This window comes from Nuphar pumila, chromosome 2 (assembly GCF_984573655.1).
Source record: "Nuphar pumila chromosome 2, dmNupPumi1.hap1.1, whole genome shotgun sequence".
Taxonomy (NCBI): Eukaryota; Viridiplantae; Streptophyta; class Magnoliopsida; order Nymphaeales; family Nymphaeaceae; genus Nuphar; species Nuphar pumila.
In genome coordinates, this window is record NC_143250.1 from 1959696 (window position 1) to 1979968 (window position 20273).

General features: G+C 38.8%; 2 protein-coding genes across 2 annotated transcripts; one reads left to right on the plus strand and one right to left on the minus strand.

The window, feature by feature from the left end:
* The first annotated feature begins 728 nt into the window (after positions 1 to 728).
* On the plus strand, positions 729 to 1526 carry LOC149844424 (antimicrobial ginkbilobin-2-like protein). Its single transcript, XM_089997158.1, has one exon. The coding sequence runs from the start codon at positions 729 to 731 to the stop codon at positions 1446 to 1448; it is 720 nt and encodes a 239-aa protein (XP_089853284.1). The 3' UTR covers positions 1449 to 1526.
* A 6593-nt stretch (positions 1527 to 8119) lies between these two features.
* Positions 8120 to 11492, minus strand: LOC149844425 (cytochrome P450 714C2-like). Its single transcript, XM_089997210.1, has 5 exons — positions 11006 to 11492; positions 10657 to 10883; positions 10316 to 10563; positions 8843 to 9206; positions 8120 to 8559 (listed from the first exon to the last, which is right to left on the minus strand). Exons 1-5 carry the CDS (start codon positions 11286 to 11288, stop codon positions 8134 to 8136), a joined length of 1548 nt encoding a protein of 515 aa, XP_089853336.1. The 5' UTR covers positions 11289 to 11492; the 3' UTR covers positions 8120 to 8133.
* Between the last annotated feature and the right edge of the window lie 8781 nt (positions 11493 to 20273).

Genomic DNA, 20273 nt, shown 5'->3' on the forward strand with positions numbered 1-20273 from the left:
AAGCGGATCAACCTGACCATCTTCCATTATTAATGGGGTTTGAACCATTCAAGTATAGACTGCATCAGAATTGATCCATTCTAACCATCAATGCATGGTTGACACAAGCCATGATGAAAAATTCAATGGTAATCCTCTCTAAACATTAATGCATGGTTGACAATTGACATTGGCCAACAAACTAGGAATATTGTGGAAGAGAAGACACCTTCATCCAAGTTAAACCTGGAAGCCCTTCTAGAAACAAGGCCTATGGTGCATTTTTGGAACTTAGCACTCTGCTGCGCCACCCGAGACCAATAATTGAAGGCAAAATTGGATATCTCTGAAACTAATTCTAGTGCACAATTCTCTTTTCTAAAAAGCTGATGGTGATAAGCACCAAGGAGCACTGTGGACCAGTTTTTTTTTTTTTTTTTAATGTAAAGGAAAATTTCTTCTTCAGTGTTTCACCTTAGAGATTTGTTTTTTGAAGGGTTCCGTTGGCTGCTTCTCAAAAGCAATGCAGAAGTCGTCACGAGGGGACCGTGCAATTTGTTGTGTATAGTCTTCATTGGCAGCTTGAAGAAATCACATTTTTTTATTAAAAAAGTCCTTATTTCAAGTTTTCATTACTCAAATTGGGCTCGGTTTGCTTGTATAAATAGGTAGCCTCTTCTGCGTGACTATAACCAACCCCATCAAATACATACCATTAGTATCTCATTCTCTTCTGTATGTTTTCATCCATGTCGACCTTCTACCTCTTAGTACTAACACTTTCTTTTTTGTCACAATACGGCCTAGCAAGGCCAGACCCCCTCTATCACTTCTGTCCAAGCCCTTCAAATTACACCTCTAACAGCATATTCAGCCGCAACCTTGACAATGTTCTCCGTTCTCTTGCCTCAAGAACACCACGTTCTGGATTCACCATCGTCACCTCCGGGAAAGATCCTGAGCAGGTCTATGGCCTTGCTCTCTGCAGAGGCGACGTTGCAAGTGACGACTGTAAAATGTGCATGAGGAACGGTGTCACGGAAATCAGACAGCTATGTCCTAATCAGAAACAGGGGATTGTCTGGTATGATAATTGTATGATACGTTACTCGGACATACATTTCTTTACTGACGTCGATACACAGAACAAGTTTTACATGTGGAACACACAGAATGTGAGCCGGCCTGATTTGTTCAGTAAGCAGTTGGGGAAGCTGATGCCTACACTGTCAAAGGAAGCCGCCGGCCGACTGTCATTGTTTGCTACAGGGGAGATTAAGTTTGGTGATGCGTTGAAGATTTATGGCTTAGCTCAGTGCACTAGAGATCTGTCCAGTAAAGCCTGTAAGTATTGCCTTGATGGTGCAATTGCTGATATCCCTGTCTGTTGTGATGCAAAGCAAGGGGGAAGGGTTATTAGTGGCAGTTGTAACATTAGGTATGAGATATATCCATTTTACAAACAGTAAGCCATATGTTTCTTGAACAGCTTCATCATATCAGTGAATAAATTTGCCATTAGGCAATACAAGATTTGATATTATTGATTGGGCTTCTTTAAGCACCCAAAACAATGTGATTAGGCAACTCATTTTATGCACTCAAAAGTTTCATTTTTGGTGTTTCTAGAAAAGGTTGTGCCAGCTTCATTTATTTTACGTGGTAATTTTGATAAAAAAAAAAAACAATCTAATTGATTTCGTAACCTTTGTCGATGAAAAAATGAATTAGATTCTACGGGATTAAACCCATGGGACTTAAGGAATGATGAAAGAAAATAAAAGAAACAGAAGAAAAAAAATATATTCTAAATGGTCAAATTAAAGACTTTGGAACAATCCTGCTGGTGCATGGCTGTATATATCCGCAAATTTATCATGGATGGGACACATAAGGCTGCTTATCAACATGGATTCCATGATGGGATCCGCTGGATGGCTAGGATTGAATGTATGATGAAACCCATCCTATTTCGAATGATGGGATCCGTGTTTGTCCTCATCTAAGGTTTTACTTGGCAGGAAGATGGGCCATTAAGCGACCCAGTCCTTAGAGGGTTTCCTCGTTATAAAAAAAAAGTTAGCGTATTGGGTTTTTATAGGGTTCAAATTAGTCGGTTAGCTTTGGACCCAAACCAAACTGACTAGCTTGCCTAGCTGGTCCAATGAGGTTATATACCCCTAATTATGCCTCAACCTGATAAAACCTGGATCTATGTCGCAACAATTCACATGCTGGGGCTTATTAGGTCTAGATAATCATAAAAGCTTGGTCGTATTGCTCCCAGGCTGGACCGAACGGGCTGGCTGGACGCCCACTAAGGGTGTCAATGGGTCGGATCTGGTTCATACCCAGGTGAACCCGAATCTGTCTTTGAGATGAAGGTACCAGGTTCGGACCCAGGTCCTGTAAGGATTACGTGAACCAGACCTGGTTGATACCTAGTAAAATAATATTTTTTATATTTTTATATTGAAAAAACACGGGTCTTAATCAGGCCTCAAATCGGACCCGGGTCTGGTATGAAATTTTACACACCATACCCAGATCTATATATTAGTTGAACCCTTACCCGGTTTCTATTTGGACCTCTTTTTTTTATCACCAAACCCTAACCTTATAGGGTTTGGTACGGGTCAAACCCTACCCATTGACACCCTGATGTCCACCCTACTCTATACAGATCCCTTAAGACCCATAAAAATTCCATTGTTGAATCTACATTATTACTTTTCTTGTGGTACCGTTGGTCATTTATTTAATTTTATTTTTTTAATTGGAGAAACCACTCCATGCAAAGAGACCTAGCCACGCTGTCTCAGCCTGCCGTAGTTAGGGTCTCTGTTCATGTCAGCATGAAACTCTGAGTGCTTATCCCTCATTCCCTTGACCCCAAAGAGTCACCAAACTTTGGCTTATGCAGGTGGGGGTGATGCCTATGGGATTTGAACCTAGACTGCCCGTCAAACGGTCTAGGCCCCCATCCCACTACGCCAAATCCCTTGGGTCTACAGTTTGTCATTTATATAGAGTCATGGTTCCTTGCTTCTTGCTGCGTAATGAACAAACTAACTGATCTTGGACCAGGATTCTAATATTAATATATGCCTCGTTTGGATTGCCTGAGCACTGTAAGCTGTGGCCGAATTTAAAAACCAGATCCCAATTGCCAGACCTGAAGCCCCACTCTGGTAGCGTAGCATGTTGGAGGCTGACTGGGGCTCATGCGTTGTTCAATTTATCACCACTTAGTTCTTGCATGCATAAACGGAGGTTTAGATGATAGTCTTTTGATATGTCGACCATAGTTAACTGAAGCATCCTTTAGGCAGCCAAATGCGCTTACAAAGCAGGAACTGCCACGCTTCCTTACAATGGGGAAACTCTATCTCATTTGTAAGAAGCATGCTTTTCACATTCTGGGCACATTTGAAAGCAATAAAGATGTAGGAAAAAGTCCCAAAATGAAAAATTCGTACCGGTTTTTCAACCCTTCCAAACGAGAGAGACTTTTTTACTGAAAGAGTTTTTCTAAAAAGTACACTTTTTGATAGAACACATTCCTTTAGATGGGTGGAGAAATGTTTCTCACTAAGAGAAAATGGTTATTTACACTCCCTACCACCTATCTCACCACCACCATCATCACCCACCATCTCACCATCACCATCATCATGATCACCACCACCACACACCACCATCACTGCCACCCATTGATGGTCCAGAAAAAATTTTCTCATGCTACACAAACAAGAGAAAATTTTCATTTAGAAAAGTTATCATATCAAAAAATTCTCATAGGCAAAACTTTCTTTTCCTCTTAAAGTTTTTCTCGCTTCCAAACGTGAAACACTCTTTCACTCTTTTCATTAGCTTCCCAAATCGATTTTTACTTGCTTCCTCCTCGTTTTCCCTTCATTTTTTTGTTTTCTATAATAATATTTATTATTTCTTGTTTTCCCATTGTTTTTAAAATGTTTTCTTTTTAGCTTTTAGTTTTTGCCATGTATAATAATGTCAAGGGGCAGTCAGGAATCAAGATGTGTTGAATTAATTAAATAAAAGAGAGAAAGAGAGAGGCTACAACTTTAGAAATGGATGGCAGAAGCTGATCATGGTAACATTTTATAGAACCTGATGTGGAGGTCAGGAATCATTAGGGGTGTCAATGGGTCAAGTTTGGTTCGGACTCATATAAAACTAGACCCAAACCTGACTTGAGGTGATGGTACTGTGTCTGGACCTGGGTCTAATCAGACCCACCATAAGAGAAACCATATCTAGATCCTACAAGGATTACATGAACCAGACCCAGACCATAGTAAAATAATGCTTTTTATCATTTTTACATTGAAAAATTGTTAATCTTAATCAGAACTCGGGTCGGGTGCGGTCCTGGTATGAAATTTTACAAACCATACCCAGCTCCATATATTAATCAGACCTTGTCCAACCCTGATTCAAATTGGGCCTTCTTATTTATCACCAAACCCAGATCCTATAGGATTTCGTATGGGTCGGGTCTGGTTCAAACCTGACCCATTGACACCCCTGGGAATCATGTTCCTTAAAACAAATTTGCTTGAAAATAATTTATTGAGGTAAAGACTTCAAGGTCAGCCATGAGCATTCACCAACACCAACCTCAGAAGTATATGCAAGCAATTAGAGCTGGTAAATGAACCAAACAGCTCCTGACTCGGTTTGGTTCAGCTCATCATGAACTTGTTCATGATCAGCTTTTGTGGCTGGCGAGCTGGGCTCGTTTACCTTAAACTAGGCAAACCCAAACACAGTGTTCAATTTAGTCAGTCCAAATGAGCTTGTGTGTGTATGTGATGATGACACCTACAAGGAGGACTCCAAGGGATACCCTAGCAGCGACCCTGGACACCAACTAGCTAGGGTGCGATTGTGGGACCATTTCTTTTAGAAGGGTGTGCTTGCCACGCTTATGACGACGGAAAGATGATGTAACAGCAGCGTAATTAATTAAATATTATTAAATTTAAATTGCTGTTACAGTGAATCGACAGGGGTCCAGAAAATGGTCACAAGAGGGACTGACTTGGAGTACAGGCAACCCAGATCCACGCAGTTGTAGGACTGCTCAAAAGAATTACTAGCGGACTGTGCTTAGGCTTAAACCGATAACAAAAATTTGAATAACTCAATGTGTGCGCAATCTGGTGAAACCAGGTCGCTATAGTTCAAGTGGGCTCTTTGGGACGTTTCACCGAACACGTGGCGTGCCTCCCACCTGCTGTGATACACAAATGAGTATATTTTGTTTGGTTCCACACGAATTTATTCCTGAAACAAAATCCTTGTGTGTTCAACAATATAATACGAATAAAATATCAGGCTTAAGACTGTTAATCGGCAGTTAATTTCTCACGCAAAAATTAGATTTTCAGTGATGTAAAGAATGAGGAAAATATTCAGTCTCAACGTTGTTCAAGATTTATTAATAAGCAAATTGAATCATGCAAGGAACAGATTTAAATGAAATAAAGAAACACAGGAAATAAGGCTTGCAGGGATGTTGCATGAATTGGCTTAAAACATTGACCCAGTAATTGATATCAAGTCTGGTGAGGGTTAAGTAAATTAAACAACTCACTAATCCACGATACCGAGTGGGATCTTCAAGGGGTTCTCCTTGGTCGGCCGATAGATGAAACTTTTGCTTCATGAGAAAAATCAGTGGGACTTGCTCTCAATAATCCATTATCTGTCTAAATATCAAGAATATACGTGTTAAACTGAGAAAAATGCCAGTGGATGATCTAGCTACTTCAATCCCAAGAAGTATTTTAAAAAACCAAGATCTTTGATATGAAAACGAGTTTAAAAAAACCATGAGCTGTGTAATAGATTGTTGATTATTTCTTGTAATAATAATATCATTGGCGTAAACTAAAAAAGAAGTGAATGCGGATCCATATTGTCGAGTAAATAAAGCATAATCAGTTTTTTTATTGTTTGTAGCCGGCTTCTTTGAGAGTAAGGGAGAATTTTGTAAACTAATTTCTTGATAATTGTTTTAACCAGTAGATTGTTGTGCAATCACAGGTTAAAACAATTATGTTGTATATGAACTTCTTCTGGAAGATTGTTGTGCAAAAATGCGCTATTGACATCCAACTGAAAATTTTACCAATGCTAAACAATGCATTGTTACAAGCTTGGCCACCGGAGCAAATGTTTCATGATAATTGAATCATTCTATTTGAATGTACCCTGCCCTTAGCAACTAAATGAGCTTTGTAACGCTCAATGAAACCATCAACTTGATGATTCATTTTAAAAATCTATTGGCATCGGAATAGCCTTTTTTCATTATGTATAGCGACAATGTCCCATGTATTGTTTTTTCCCCCAAAGCTTCAATTCCAGTAGTCATGACATCGCGCCAATGCTTATGCTTAACGGCCTCACTAAAACTTTGGGGTTCAACCTGTGAGGTGAATAGAGGCTAAAAAAGCAAGCTGAGTTAAAAAAATTATGACGGGATGAAATGGGAAATGTGACAAGGTGACATACACACGCAGTGATTTTCTGTCATCTGTGGCCCCATTACTTTACAGGAAAAGTCCAAATGAATGGTAAGTCGCACATTGTATTCTATTGACTATGTGCGTATATAGGTACAAATGGAGAATCCCACAATCAAAGGGATACGAGATATAAATCAGTTCGTGAACAGCTTGTCAAGACATGGATATGCGCTGTGAGCATAAGGATAAGGATAAAGCTGGATAAGTATTGAGCTGGGTACTTTATTACAAAGTACTCTGCCCGATCGCTGGATCTGCTCCGGTGTGTTTCAGACGCCTATTACGACAATCACTGAATTAGACACTTGATAACTTTGCTTGGCCCAACTGGTTCCACCACGTCCTAGGATCCATGGTCCCCTAGGACAGTCCTTGGTTAACCACAGGAGGAGAGTGGGGACCCAGTCCCACATGACTATCATCCTGGGGAAGGTGGGCCACATTATGCATGGCGGCACTCAGTTGGTCTAGATACTGATGAGTTGTGGAGCCTGATTTAGAGTTTTTTGTTCTTGTAGTTGGGGGGCGTAGAGAAGCAGTTTTTTTTTAGGCTTATGTTTGGGACCCGGTTTCTTTTTGGATCACTTGTTTAGGTTTAGGGTTGTCGCCCTTGCCTTATAAATTCTTTCTTTTCTTTCTCTCTTGTAATTGTCGAAAAGAGAAATAAAGGTTTTTCTCTGGACGGCCGTGGTTTTTCACTCTCTCTCATATTTGACGAGAGGTTTTTTCACATAAATCTCTGTCTTTATTGTGTTTAGATTGATCATTCTTGTTTATTGTTTCCTTCGGTTGTTTCTTGTTTGCGGTTTTTCTAACAGATACTTCGCACTTCGACTTGAGTATCCGATCTGCTTTCAATTGCTTATGGCTTCCCTTGGAGTATGTCCTCACTTGAATAAATTATTTTCAAGCATCTTCTTTTAGGAACATGATTGCCTGACTACCAAATCAGGCTCAATGTATACATGTTCCAATGATCTTGTGTTGCGATCTAGCTCTAAAGCTCTAGTCTATTTTTCATTTAAATCAGTTCGACAGTTAACTTTGTTGATTCCCTGACTGCCCTTTACATTTTACACAAGGAGAAGTTTGTTGATGACCTGCGTCCGATCATGGTTGTCCCAGTAAGGCTGCCAACGCCTCATCCACCCCAAGAAAACTCACATGCGTTATCTGGTAATAGTGTTATAACAGCAGATGAGTTTTAGGATTTCAAGAATTGAATACTTCATAGTTCAGCCATTGGCCTGCTAAACTGAACCTAGAGACATACTTGACATCCACCCAGACCTACATAGCTGTCACAAGTGGATGTAATTGCCTCTAATAGAATTTTGGGCTTTACCAGGGCAACCATTTGCCACCATAGTCACTCTCTTACGGCAAGGGCAGGGTCATCGCCACTATATGTCTTTCGTGACACTCCCTAAGGGTATGTTTGTCTACTGCGACAGTCGCTACATATCCTTTTTATCGTAGTGGCACATGGATGTGGGCATTGATTGTCACTGGAGTCTGCCAAGTACTATCAAGTATACGCAGGCGCGCGCACACACACAGAACAGCAGCAGCAAAATCCATGAACATGACAAGACTATATCTTGTTCATTTGAAGATGCAATCCAAATTCTGGTTGTATGACAAGGCGGAAAACAGGAGAATGACGATATACACGGGGCAGTGAAAAGGTGAACTTTGATATGATGAGCGAAAGTATAACCTTCAACTCCACCATGCCCAGGTTTTGCCCAAGACACGTCCGAGGGCCGAATCCAAAGGGAACATACGCATGTGGATGCTTGCACGCACTGTTGATCCCATGTCTGAAGCGCTCCGGGTCGAACGTGAGGGCGTTTGCTCCCCATATCTCAGGGTCATGGTGCAGCTTGGTTATTGGTATCCAGAGGGTGGTGCCTCTGGGTATGACTATGTCTCCGAATTGCATGTCTTCAAAAGTCTCCCTTGACAAAAAGGCTGAAGGTGGGTAGAGTCGCAAGGTCTCATGAATCACCATAGTTAGCTGCAACAAACAAGAATGAATATCAATGGAAAAGAAGCTTAGCATACAGGTAAAAAGATTCAAAATATTAGACTTTCTACCACATCTCCAAAATGTGACAAAATCATAATTCGTGATTTTAATTCACAAAGATGTTTAGAGACTACACAAAAACAAGTGGTCGCTTTGGTTCATTGAATTCAAAGCACATTTCATTGATTCACCAATCTGATTGTTTTGCTTGCTCTAAAGTGATCTCCCAGTTCATATATGTGGGTAAAGCGGTCAGAGTTTGGAAGAGTACCACTTTCATCTTCCTGATCATGTCAGGTTCAGGTATGCCACTGGATCCGCAAACCTCTGCAACCTCGGCACGAATACGCATCTGCCAACTAGGATTTGCAGCAAGCAACATCAAGCACCATGTGGCTGTCGTTGATATGGTTTCATGGCCCGCCAATAGCAGATTTTTGCAATTGTCCACAATGAACCTGCTGGTAGCATTAGATGATCCGAAAAGACCAGCGCCTTGCACAAGTGAGTTCAGTATGGAGCTTTTCATTTCTACTGGTGTCATATCCTGACTCTCCTTTAATGCTTTCAATATTAAAAGCTTGATCTCCCTCTTGAGTCTCCAAATTTTTCTGTTGTTGGCTGTTGGAATAAACCTGCTCAAGGGACCACAGAGAATAAACTTCAGAAAGGAAGATGCAAGTATTGGGAATTATAGCATATGCAAAGAAGTTCAAACTCACAATAATTCTTACTGAATTTCTTGCTTAAAACATACATTTAACAGTATTGAAGCATACAGTTGGGTCTGACTGGACATAAAGCTGTAATGGTTGAACTGAACTGCAAGAATCCATTTGATCATGGCAGTGAATTCTGGAAAACTTCCTAGGCTGGGTAAACATCGATAAGCGTTCTTTAATGAAACAACATTCTCAATAGGAAGACGGTTTTGCTTCATGGTAGGCTTCCATGTAAGAAAGAACTTCAAGTGTGTATCTATTAGTAATAAGAAATCATGTGTATTAAACAGATCGTAAACAGCATTATAAGTGCACAAGATTCTAATGTACAAATCATACCCTATGAAATGATCACTAAAGGCATCACTAGTAAGCGGATTAAAAGCAAGAGAATAAACATGAAGTTGAGATTTGTTGTTTAATGTGAATATCTGGAATAATGAAAAAACACATTGAGAAATGAATATGTTAGCTAAAGTCTTCTAATTTGTAGTTGCAGATAAAGGGGAAATTTGCATTTGAGATATTCTAAGGCATACCCCATGGAGATGTTGAAACAAGATATATACATAAAGGGGATATAAGGTATGTTAAAACAACTACAGAATTCACAGGCATTTTGAGAGTATGTTTAAAATAGCTGGAGAAAATATGCAAGTGAATCTCTTTTTCCCAACTCTATAATCACAGTCTAATGTTTTCCCTTCCTCCAAAACAGGACAAATTCTGCAAGTGATATCAAGATGTTCACGTATTTGGATTGATGGTCTGACACTAATATCCTTCCCACTTTGATTACTTCCCATGAAGAAGGAAGTCTTTCTCTTATTCAAAAGTGATCATATGAGAGAATATTATGGATAAACAACTTCAGTTTAGTCTCAGATAACGATGAATGATGGATGGAAGAAGACTCTTAAACTAGATGAAATTTATGGCTTGATGGTGAAAACAATAATAACAAAAACAATGATGGATGACTGCAAAAACTTTTAAAGCACGGGCCAGTGTGTTAGGCCTACCTCCTCCCTGGGATCCCAATGTCCATGGTTTGCTTTGAAATGGCATCCTGAAGAGCCCTCAACTTCCGAAATACCTCCTTCCCTACCACATGACTCCTCCCAAAACAAACTTTAGAGATAACATCTGCAGAGAAGTTCTTCAGGTCCACATCAACCCTGATGTCTCCAAGACCACCACCCCTTTCCACTGCTCTTTCCCAATCCTCCAACATCGGAAAAGCAGACTCAAGCATCAAGCCCACCATTCTCTTCAATCACAAGAAGCACCCACGCTATTGAATAACTCAAAATGATTCATATGGACCAAATGAACGACCAAGATAAAGCTTACTACACCTTACCTTGGTTTTCTCCAAGTAGAATTGGGGGGCTATGGTTTTCCTCTGGTGTAACCAATCCTCACCGTTGGATGTAAGGATCCCATGGCCAAACAGAGCGCCCCTTTCCTTCCTCACGAATGAAGGCTTCCCCAGTTTCAAAGATTTGCTTAGACTGAACTCTTTCAGCAAGTCAGGATTACTCACAAAGAGGAAGGTCACCGTTCCTTTACTAAAACAGAACACCTTCCCTGTGTAACACACCCATCAAAACAGCTAAAAAGATCATACTAAACACTTTGGTATGATGGTATCTGCAAAACATAAAAAACAAGTCTTACTTGTATTCATTTTTCCAATAAGAATTGCATACCATAGGTTCTACACCACTGATCGTAATATGGGAAGATTCTTGGAACATAGTCATGCATTCCACCATCTGCCCCCGTTGGATCCTTGCTTTTGATGGCTAGGATTTTCTTCATCTCCAGGTTGTTACCATAAAACAAGGAAGGTGGTGGCCCTCTGATCCCCTGTTTCTGAAGGCCGGACCTGATCCTCTCAGGACGTAGCCAAAGTGAATGAAAGATGGAAACAGTCAATAGAAGAAGACCAACAACAGTTAGACAGGTGAGGAACAGAAGCACTGGGTCCATGATGAGACCTTTGTATCCAATTCGTTTCTTGTTAAATCTTTGCCTTGCAATGGTTCAAGAGGGTTCCAAAGAAGCGAAAATTCTGAATCAAGCCTACTCGGTTAGGGGAATGGCTGATGGAAGGAGGAGCTTTGTGCTTTATACAAAAAAAAAAAAACGGTTTCTTTTGCCTGATCATGAGTTGGCGATGTAGGGAAGTTTGGTTCACAAAGATACATCAGCCATCTGCTACCACGTGTGTACATGACAGAAAATCTTGTACTTACTTTGGTGACTGGACCTCATTTATTACTCGCTATTCAATCTTTTGATAAGTGCGATTCGAGCCGATCTCCAGCCGGGCAAGCCGAGCCATGAGCCGGCCCTGTTTTTCTTTTTCTTTTTCTTTTTTTTTATTTATTAGAAGGAGAAACCTTGGTCCTGGTGTCAGGTAGATTATAGACCCTTAAATGGGAAAAACTCCGAGGCTAGAACCCTCACTTCCATGACCTTAATTATGCTGGGCGTCGATACAACAAAGGTGCAAGGTTCAAACTTCAGCCGCCCGTTCGACGACCTCGGCCCAACCCCTTGAAGCTTTGAACTGGCTAATTAAAAAAAAATCTTTATAAGGTTTATAGAGAATGTAACCTCTGACATGTTTTTACAAACATGTCCATCAAAAGGTTACTGTGTTTGTTTGATGCACACATCCCATACAAGCAAACGTAAATGAAGTTAGACAAGCCAAGCAAGTCAAACGCTCATTGACCCACTTATACGAGTTTGAGAGTAAGACAAATGTGCAAACACCGGATGCAATGAAAGAAGTAATCAAGCGGACACTGAATTTACGTGGTTCAGCAAAATTGTATACTTTTATGTTATTGAAACCAGCAAGTATGATATATTGAAGGACCAAAAAATACACTAATATTCAGCCAATACAGATTACCTCGATCCTACCTACGAGTCAAAATCGAAATCTGCACCAACTTTTTTCTCTTTCTTTGTTGCAACAACCCTTCAAACCTTGTGAACAAGAACCCTCAAAAAACCTCTCTTTAAATTTACACATTGGAACCACCTTCAAAACAAAAAGAAAACCTTATTTATCGTTCTTTGATAGGCAAAGAATTTTATTTAGGGTTTCTTTCTTAATATAATAAAGAGACTGTAGGTGGTCTCATGTCTTTATATAACATGATAAAATCACATCACCCTAACACACCAGCTGCTCGTGGCTCGGCTCACAAAAGCTGAGAAACAAGCAAGTCGAACCACTCCAAGCCACCAGTTGCTCTGTTCATTGTCTTGCCGCCCATAATTTAATGGGCTACCAAAGCCTCAATTGTTCGATTGTAAAAGGTCAGGGAGGTCCTGAGAAAACTACACTAAATGGGCAGCACATGAAATATACGCCTCTTAGGCAATTATTTTTGTAATACATTTGTGATTCCAAGAAAATGCAGACCCTAACAATTCATTTGGCTTTCAGGTTTCACCTGCGCTAAGTTTGTCATTAGCTTTTCATATTTATTTTAACTATTTTTAAGTGCAACTGGTTTCTAGTTCTCTTTGCTCTGGTACTATTTCGCTCCTCATGATTTAAGAAAACCAAGATCAGTACCACGCAGTTCTGGTTTTTCAAATTCCACCTGCTGTCAAATTGTAATCCGTTATTTTGTCCTATTTTATCTTTTGTTTTATTTTTTTGAAAGGCAAGTTAGGGTTAGGTGGACCCTACCAGAACAACAGCCGCCCCATGTGGCAGAGGGATTCGATCCTGGGCCTTCAGCTTGACACATGACCCCGCTTAACACATGGGATACCACCTCGGTGGTCCTATTTGATCTATTGTCAATGAAGAAATTTTATAGTTCTCTTTGCTCTCCTATTCGATAGCAGCCAACAGGCTCATAGTCTAAAACAGCAAGCAGCAAAAAGGGAAAAATCATGCTTCCAAATTTCTTGTGAAACTCCCCTCCAAAGGGTATTGGGCTAGACTGCTAGACGGACAGTCAAGGTTCCATTTCCCACAGGCATCATCCCTTGCTTTATTAAACCAAAACAAGATGACTCTCTGGGTACTAGAGGTGCTCCAAGGTTTTACATGGCTAGAGAAGCGGCCATTGGTTGGCTGGTACTGACCAGTGCGATCAGGTCTCTTACTCCAGTGGTGGTTTCTCTGTTTCTCATGAAGAAAAAAAAGTTTCTTGTGAAACTCGAAGTTATTGAATTTTGTTGGTCGTCCAACGATTTTATTTTGTTGTTCTTTTTCATAGAAGAATACAGAGCTTACGATATAGGAAACCATACTGTTGCTGATAATTAATGTCAAATTAGAAACTCCAGGAACTTTTAGAATTTTCGTAGCATGAAAACTACCAAGTATTCTCTACACTTATTTTTACACGCTTTAAGTTTTTTTTTTGAAAGGCAAGCTTCCCTACCGGTGACATTAATGCTGTAAAATGTTCACATATGAGATCATACACTCCTTTTCGGGAGACCAATCAGGGGGTGATCCTTCCACATTCTTCGGATGCCCCTATTGCTAATTTTGCTAAGAATCTAGCTGTATAATTCGAGTTAAGGATAGGTTTCTGTATAACTATGCTATCAAATCTGTACAAAAAATCCCTATCTCCTAAAGAATATAATTACCATGGTCTCTACCTTTCAAGAAATTTTTAACCCTAACCACAAGTCAGCTCTTCTAGATTCTATCACCACTTGTGAATCTGTGGACTGTGGACAATGTTGTTCAACTCACACCATTCATTTTCCTCCAACTGCCTGTTGGTAGAGTAACAGCCAGCCAAAATATGAAGACTGGTCTGATTGCGGATAGTGAACCCTGTTGGGAATAAATTAAACTTGAACAATGTATCTAGAATTATTAAGTAGGTACAAGTTTCTAAGAGTCTTTTGGAGTCTCAATACATTTAACGATGCATTAAATCTCCTAGAAACATGAAAAGACAAGAAGGTGAAGAGTCTTTGTGGTTGGTAGATGAAAGGTTTTGCTAGTGCTATAAAAGCCTAGTCTAAGAGTCATTGTACGAATGGTGTAATGATCATTCTTTTTTAGTAATAATATTTTAGTCATTCTTCATCATTATTCTCTTCATCTTTTATATTTTATTCTCTTCAAATTGATATCAGAGCTTTGTTTGATTAATTCTTTTGTTCCTCAATTAGCCAAAGAAAATTATGGCAATTGAAGTATCCAAATGAAAGTTATTCTTGGATCTCAAGAATTGTGGGAGATAGTTGAAAAATGTTATGTTGAAGTTGAAAATGAAAAAGAAATGCCACAGGCTCAAAGAGATAGTCTAAAAGCGTCAAGAAAAAAAGACAAGAAAGCTCTTGTGATAATCTACCAAGGAGTAACCTCAAATGAAGCCGCTTTTGAGAAGATTGTGTGTGCTACTTCCTCAAAGCAAGCATGGGAGATTTTGAAAAGTTCATTTAAAGAAGATGAAAAGATAAAAAGGGTATGTTTGCAAACTCTTCGATGAGAGTTTGAAGGTTTGCATAAAACAGAGTCAAAATCAGTTTCCGATTATTGTTCATGAGTATTGTCTATAGTAAACCAATTAAAAAGAAATGGTAAAACTATGGATGATGTTCGTGTCATTGAGAAAATTCTTCATTCTTTGAATTTAAAATTTAACTACATTGTAGTAGCCATTGAAGAATCAAAGAACTTGAATACCATGACCATTGATGAACTTACGGGCTCATTGCAAGCTCATGAAGAAAGGCTAAACAAAAAGAAAAAAGATGTAGTTCTGGATCAAGCACTCCAGTCGAAGCTGTCTCTAAATAAGAAGAAGGAAAATTTCAAAAATTAAAGAGGTCGAGGACGTGGTCGTGGAAGAAGTGGAAGTTTTAAAGGAAGAGGCTCATATGCTCATGGAAGAGGCGATTATTCAAGCAAGGAGAATGGCTTGAATGAAGAAAATCAAAATCAAAATGTCAAAGGCTCACAAAGAGGAAGAGGTCGTGGAAATCAAAGAGGGAGAGGCTGTGGCTATTTTGAATGCTACAATTGCCACAAACCTGGTCATATGGCAAGTGAATGTTGGTACAAGGATAAAAAAAAATATGATGCTCGTTTGGTGTATGAAAACAAAAACCAAGAGCAAAATCATTACACTTTGTTGCTTGTGTTTCATGGTGGAGATCTTGATGATGTCTGGTACATAGACAGTGGTGCTAACAAACATATGACGGGTAACAAAAATTTATTTTCTAAGTTGTTTGAATCTGATTATGGTGAAGTTAAAGTAGGAGATGGAAAAGCTTACAAAGTTAGTAGTGTTGGTGAAATGGAGTTCAAAACAAAATCAGGAAAAATGGAGAAAATGTCTGAAATTTATTTCGTTCCTGGTTTGAAAAATAATTTGCTCAGTGTGGGGCATCTTTTGAAGAAGAGATATGACATTCATTTCCATGACATGGCTTGCTATTTGTCAAGAAAAAAGCAAGTTATTACAAGGGTTGGAGTTGCTTCAAATAATCTTTTTTCACTCTCTCTTCAAAATAAAAATATGTCTTGTTTTACTAATATTGATAATGAAATTTCTAAGCTATGGCATGATAGATATGAACACTTAAATTATAAAAATTTGAAGTTGCTCTCAAAAAAGATGATGGTCAAAGGCTTGCCTCAAATTGATCATCTTGATGAAGTTTGTGAATCATGCCAACTCAGAAAGCAACACAAAAATCCATTTTCTCCTCAATCATCATGACATGCAACAAGACCTTTAAAGCTTATTCATTCAGATCTTTATGGTTTGATGACGGTGACATCTTTGATAGGTAATCATTATTTTATCTCTTTCATTGATGATTTCTCACAAAAAGTTTGGGTGTATTGTGTCAAAGAAAAATCTGAAGCATTTCAGAAATTCAAAGATTTCAAGGCGAAAGTTGAGACATTTACTAGGCTGAAAATTAATACTTTGCGGACTGACTGCAAAGGTGAATATTTTTTAAATGAGTTTGAGAAATATTGCAAGGACAATGGTATTTGGCATGAAATGACGGTCCGACATACACCACAACAAAATGGTGTGTATGAAAGAAATAATCAAACAATTATGGAGATGGTCATATGCATTCTTAAGAAGAAGAAGCTATCAAGAAGATTTTGCGCGGAAGTTGTTTCTTGTGCAGTTTATCTTATTAACAGATCACCAACAAGAAACTTGGAATGCTGCACACCACATGAAGCATGGTATGGTTCAAAGCCTAGTGTTCACCATTTTAAGGTATTCGGGAGTCTGACTTATGCTCATGTTCCATATGCTATGAGAAACAAGTTGGATGATAAATCAGAGAAGTGTATTTTCATAGGATACAGTGAAAGAAGCAAGGCTTACAAGCTGTACAATTCGGTGACAAAGAAGATTGTGATCAGTCGAGATGTTCAATTTGATGAAAATTCCATATTTGAAGACTTAGAGGTTGAAAAAGAAAATTTGCATATCTTTCCTTTTGAGATTGAAGAAGAAGAGAATGATCCAACATTTGAAAGTAATAGAAATGGTGCCTAAACAGGAAATTCTCTTATTTCCAAGAGTCCTTCATCGAGCAGCCCTATAAGAAAAATAAGAAGCATCCAAGAATTATATGACATCATAGAAAAAGTTAGTCAGAATGATGCCATATTTTTTCCCTTCTTTGCAGGTGAAGATCCATTTTTTTTTATGATGCATGTCAAGAAGAAAAATGGAGGAGAGCCATGAAAGAAGAAATTGGGTCAATTGAAAACAATGGTAAATGGGAACTTGTAGACTTACCACCACACAAAAGTTCTATTAGAGTAAAGTGGGTGTACAAGACAAAGATGGATCCAGATGGCTCTATCAACAAGCACAAGGCAAGGCTGGTAGCAAAAGGGTACAAGCTAAAAAAAGGAGAAGATTTTACAGAGGTATTTGCTTCTATTTCAAGACTTGAGACTGTTCGTTTAATTATTTCTCTTGTTGCTCAGAATAATTAGAAGTCTTTTCAAATGAATGTAAAATTTGCATTCTTGAATGGTGTTCTTAATGAAGAAGTCTATATTGACCAACCATCTGGGTTTGCCAAGGAAGAAGAAGAGAAGAAAGTGTACAAGTTAAAGAAAGCTTTGTACGGGTTGAAGCAATCACCCAGAGCATGGTATAGCCGCATCAATTCATATTTTGAAGAGAGTGGATTTCAGACATGTCCATATGAGCATACTCTCTACATCAAATACAATTCAGAAGGAAGACTCATTGTTGTAAGTCTTTATGTTGATGATCTAATTTTCACAAGGAATGATGTGCAGATGTTGGAGAAGTTCAAGAACTCAATGATGGCAGAGTTTGAGATGACAGATTTGGGTGAATTGCATCATTTTCTTGGTATTGAAGTTCATCAAACCAAAAAAGGAATTTTTATTTCGCAGGAGAGCTATGCAAAAGAGATATTAAAAAAGTTCAAGATGGAGAATGCTAATCCAGTTTCGACTCCATGCATTTCAGGTTTGAAGCTATCTAAAGAAGGTGAAGAAAAACTTGTTAGTTCCACTATGTTCAGAAGTTTGGTTAGAAATCTAATGTATCTCACATCCATAAGGCCTGACATTATGTATGTTGTCAGCTTGGTGAGTAGATTCATGGAGAAGCCATATTCAAATAATTGGAAAGCTGTAAAAAGAATTCTAAGATATGTGAAAGGAACTATCAATTATGAAATTTTTTATGAAACTAATGTTGCAGTTAACCTTATTGGTTATACTGATAGTGACTTAGCAGGGAGTGTTGATGACAGCAGAAGTACTTCAGGTTATGTATTTAATCTTGAAAGTGGTGCAATTTCGTGGAGCTCGAAGAAACAACCAATTGTTATGCTTTCTACTACGAAAGTAAAATATATTGTTGCATCCTTTGCAGGTTGTCAGTTAATTTGGTTGCATGGAATTTTGGAGAGATTGAAGCAGAAACAAAATAAGCCAACAACTCTTTTTTGTGACAACAACTCAACTATCTCAGTCGCGAAAGATCCAGTTCTTCATGGAAGGACGAAACATATTTGAATTCAGTATCATTTTCTGAGAAAACTTGTGAATGAAGGTGATGTTCATGTGGAGTACTGCAGAACGGAAGATCAGATGGCAGATATTTTCACGAAGCCACTAAGTGGATAAGTTTTCAAGAGAAATGCAGGAAATTTGGACGTAAGGAGCAAGTTTAATTTAGAAGAGGCATTGTTGGGAATAAATTAAACTTGAATAATGTATCTAAAATTATTAAGTAGGTACAAGTTTCTAAGAGTCTTTTGGAGTCTCAATACATTTAACGATGCATTAAATCTCCTAGAAACATGAAAACACAAGAAAGTGAAGAGTCTTTGTGGTTGGTAGATAAAAGGTTTTGCTAGTGCTATAAAAGCCTAGTCTAAGAGTCATTGTACGAATAGTGTAATGATCATTCTTTTTTAGTAATAATATTTTAGTCATTCTCCATCATTATTCTCTTTATTTTTTATATTTTATTCTCTTCAAACCCAAGGTGCCAACCGCCCAAAAAAATGCCATAAATACATTCTTGTTTGGAAGGGAACCAAGAGAGCATGCGCCTCCAGCGTGTGGCAACCACTTCTTCTGAATTCTTAAGCACAAGGAGCACATGTTCCCTCACAGTCATGATGCCCTCCTTATGGATCTGCTCTACGGACCGTCTCTCAACACCCAAGATTTGGGAGTTTCTCATCTTTCATACTACCCAACAAACAATTTGGAATGTCCTTTCTCAGCTCCATCGAACATTCTTTTCTTTGAACTTAATCTGGAACTAGGAGTGGACATCTTTAGTTAGATTACATGTTGGAAACCATTGAATGCCAAAGAAGTTGGATTTGGATCTCCATAACCCTACGGTCACCGGGCAGTGCAGGAAGAGATATAAAGGGTCTTCAGTGGCTGCAACACATAATTCACAGCGACTAGGAAATTGATGTCCAAACTTATGAAGCTTGTCTTGGGTGAGAAGTTGTTCCCCTAATACCTGTCTGAGGATCATGGCCACCCTCAGGAAGGCTTTCTTAACCCAAACAAATTCGTAGATTTTTTCCTTTGGGCTACGGACTCGTAGAGAATCTCAAGATGACTTCATGGAGAATTCCTTTTGGGGAGTCATCTGATGCGGTCGGCGAAACCTGGGGATCACTTTTGAATATCCACAATTCTTTTAACTGAATCTGGGACCCTCGCAATGGACTCAAGATAGCAGCAATTCGAAGTCTTTGTGGCATCCAATAGGTGGGAGACCTTGCTAGATCTCAGGCTATTGTACATAACCTATCTAGTATTAAGAGGCAAGAGGTTGATGAGAGGCCCTTGAGGGCACCAATGGTCATGCCAAAATTCTACCTTTGTGCCACCTCCAATGTCCCATCTAACTTCATCCAGGATGGCAACTGCCTTGTTTAACTCCCTTCCATGCAAAGGAGCCCAACTTCTTGTTTAAAGGAGCCCACATTGATTTTAGTTTGTGATATTTGGATCTAACAAGCCGGACCCTGTGAACACCCCAAATTTTTCCAAAAATCCAAAAAAATCCCTTTTTGCCCCTGGCTCCATCTCTGAATAAATCGAGTCAATCTTTAATCAAAATTCTATTTATTTCTTGGATTCACTGGAATCCAGACTCAATTTTCATTTCTGACCCAATTTCTAATCCGAATCGGATATCTGAATCCAATTCTGATCCCGGATCTCTTATTGTTCAAAAAATCAAAAACAAATTCAATTCTTTGTATTTTCTCAGAGGTTTTATCTGGATCCAATCTCAAATTCAAGATCCAATCTCAATTCGAGATCCGAATTCTAAAGTTTTACCAAAAATCTCGGACCCTGAGCCATTTTGAAATCCTAGTTCTGAAATTAACCCTACTTTTCTAAAAAACCTCATTTTAAAAATTCTTATATCTCAAAATAAAATTCTTCTTGCAAAAATACTT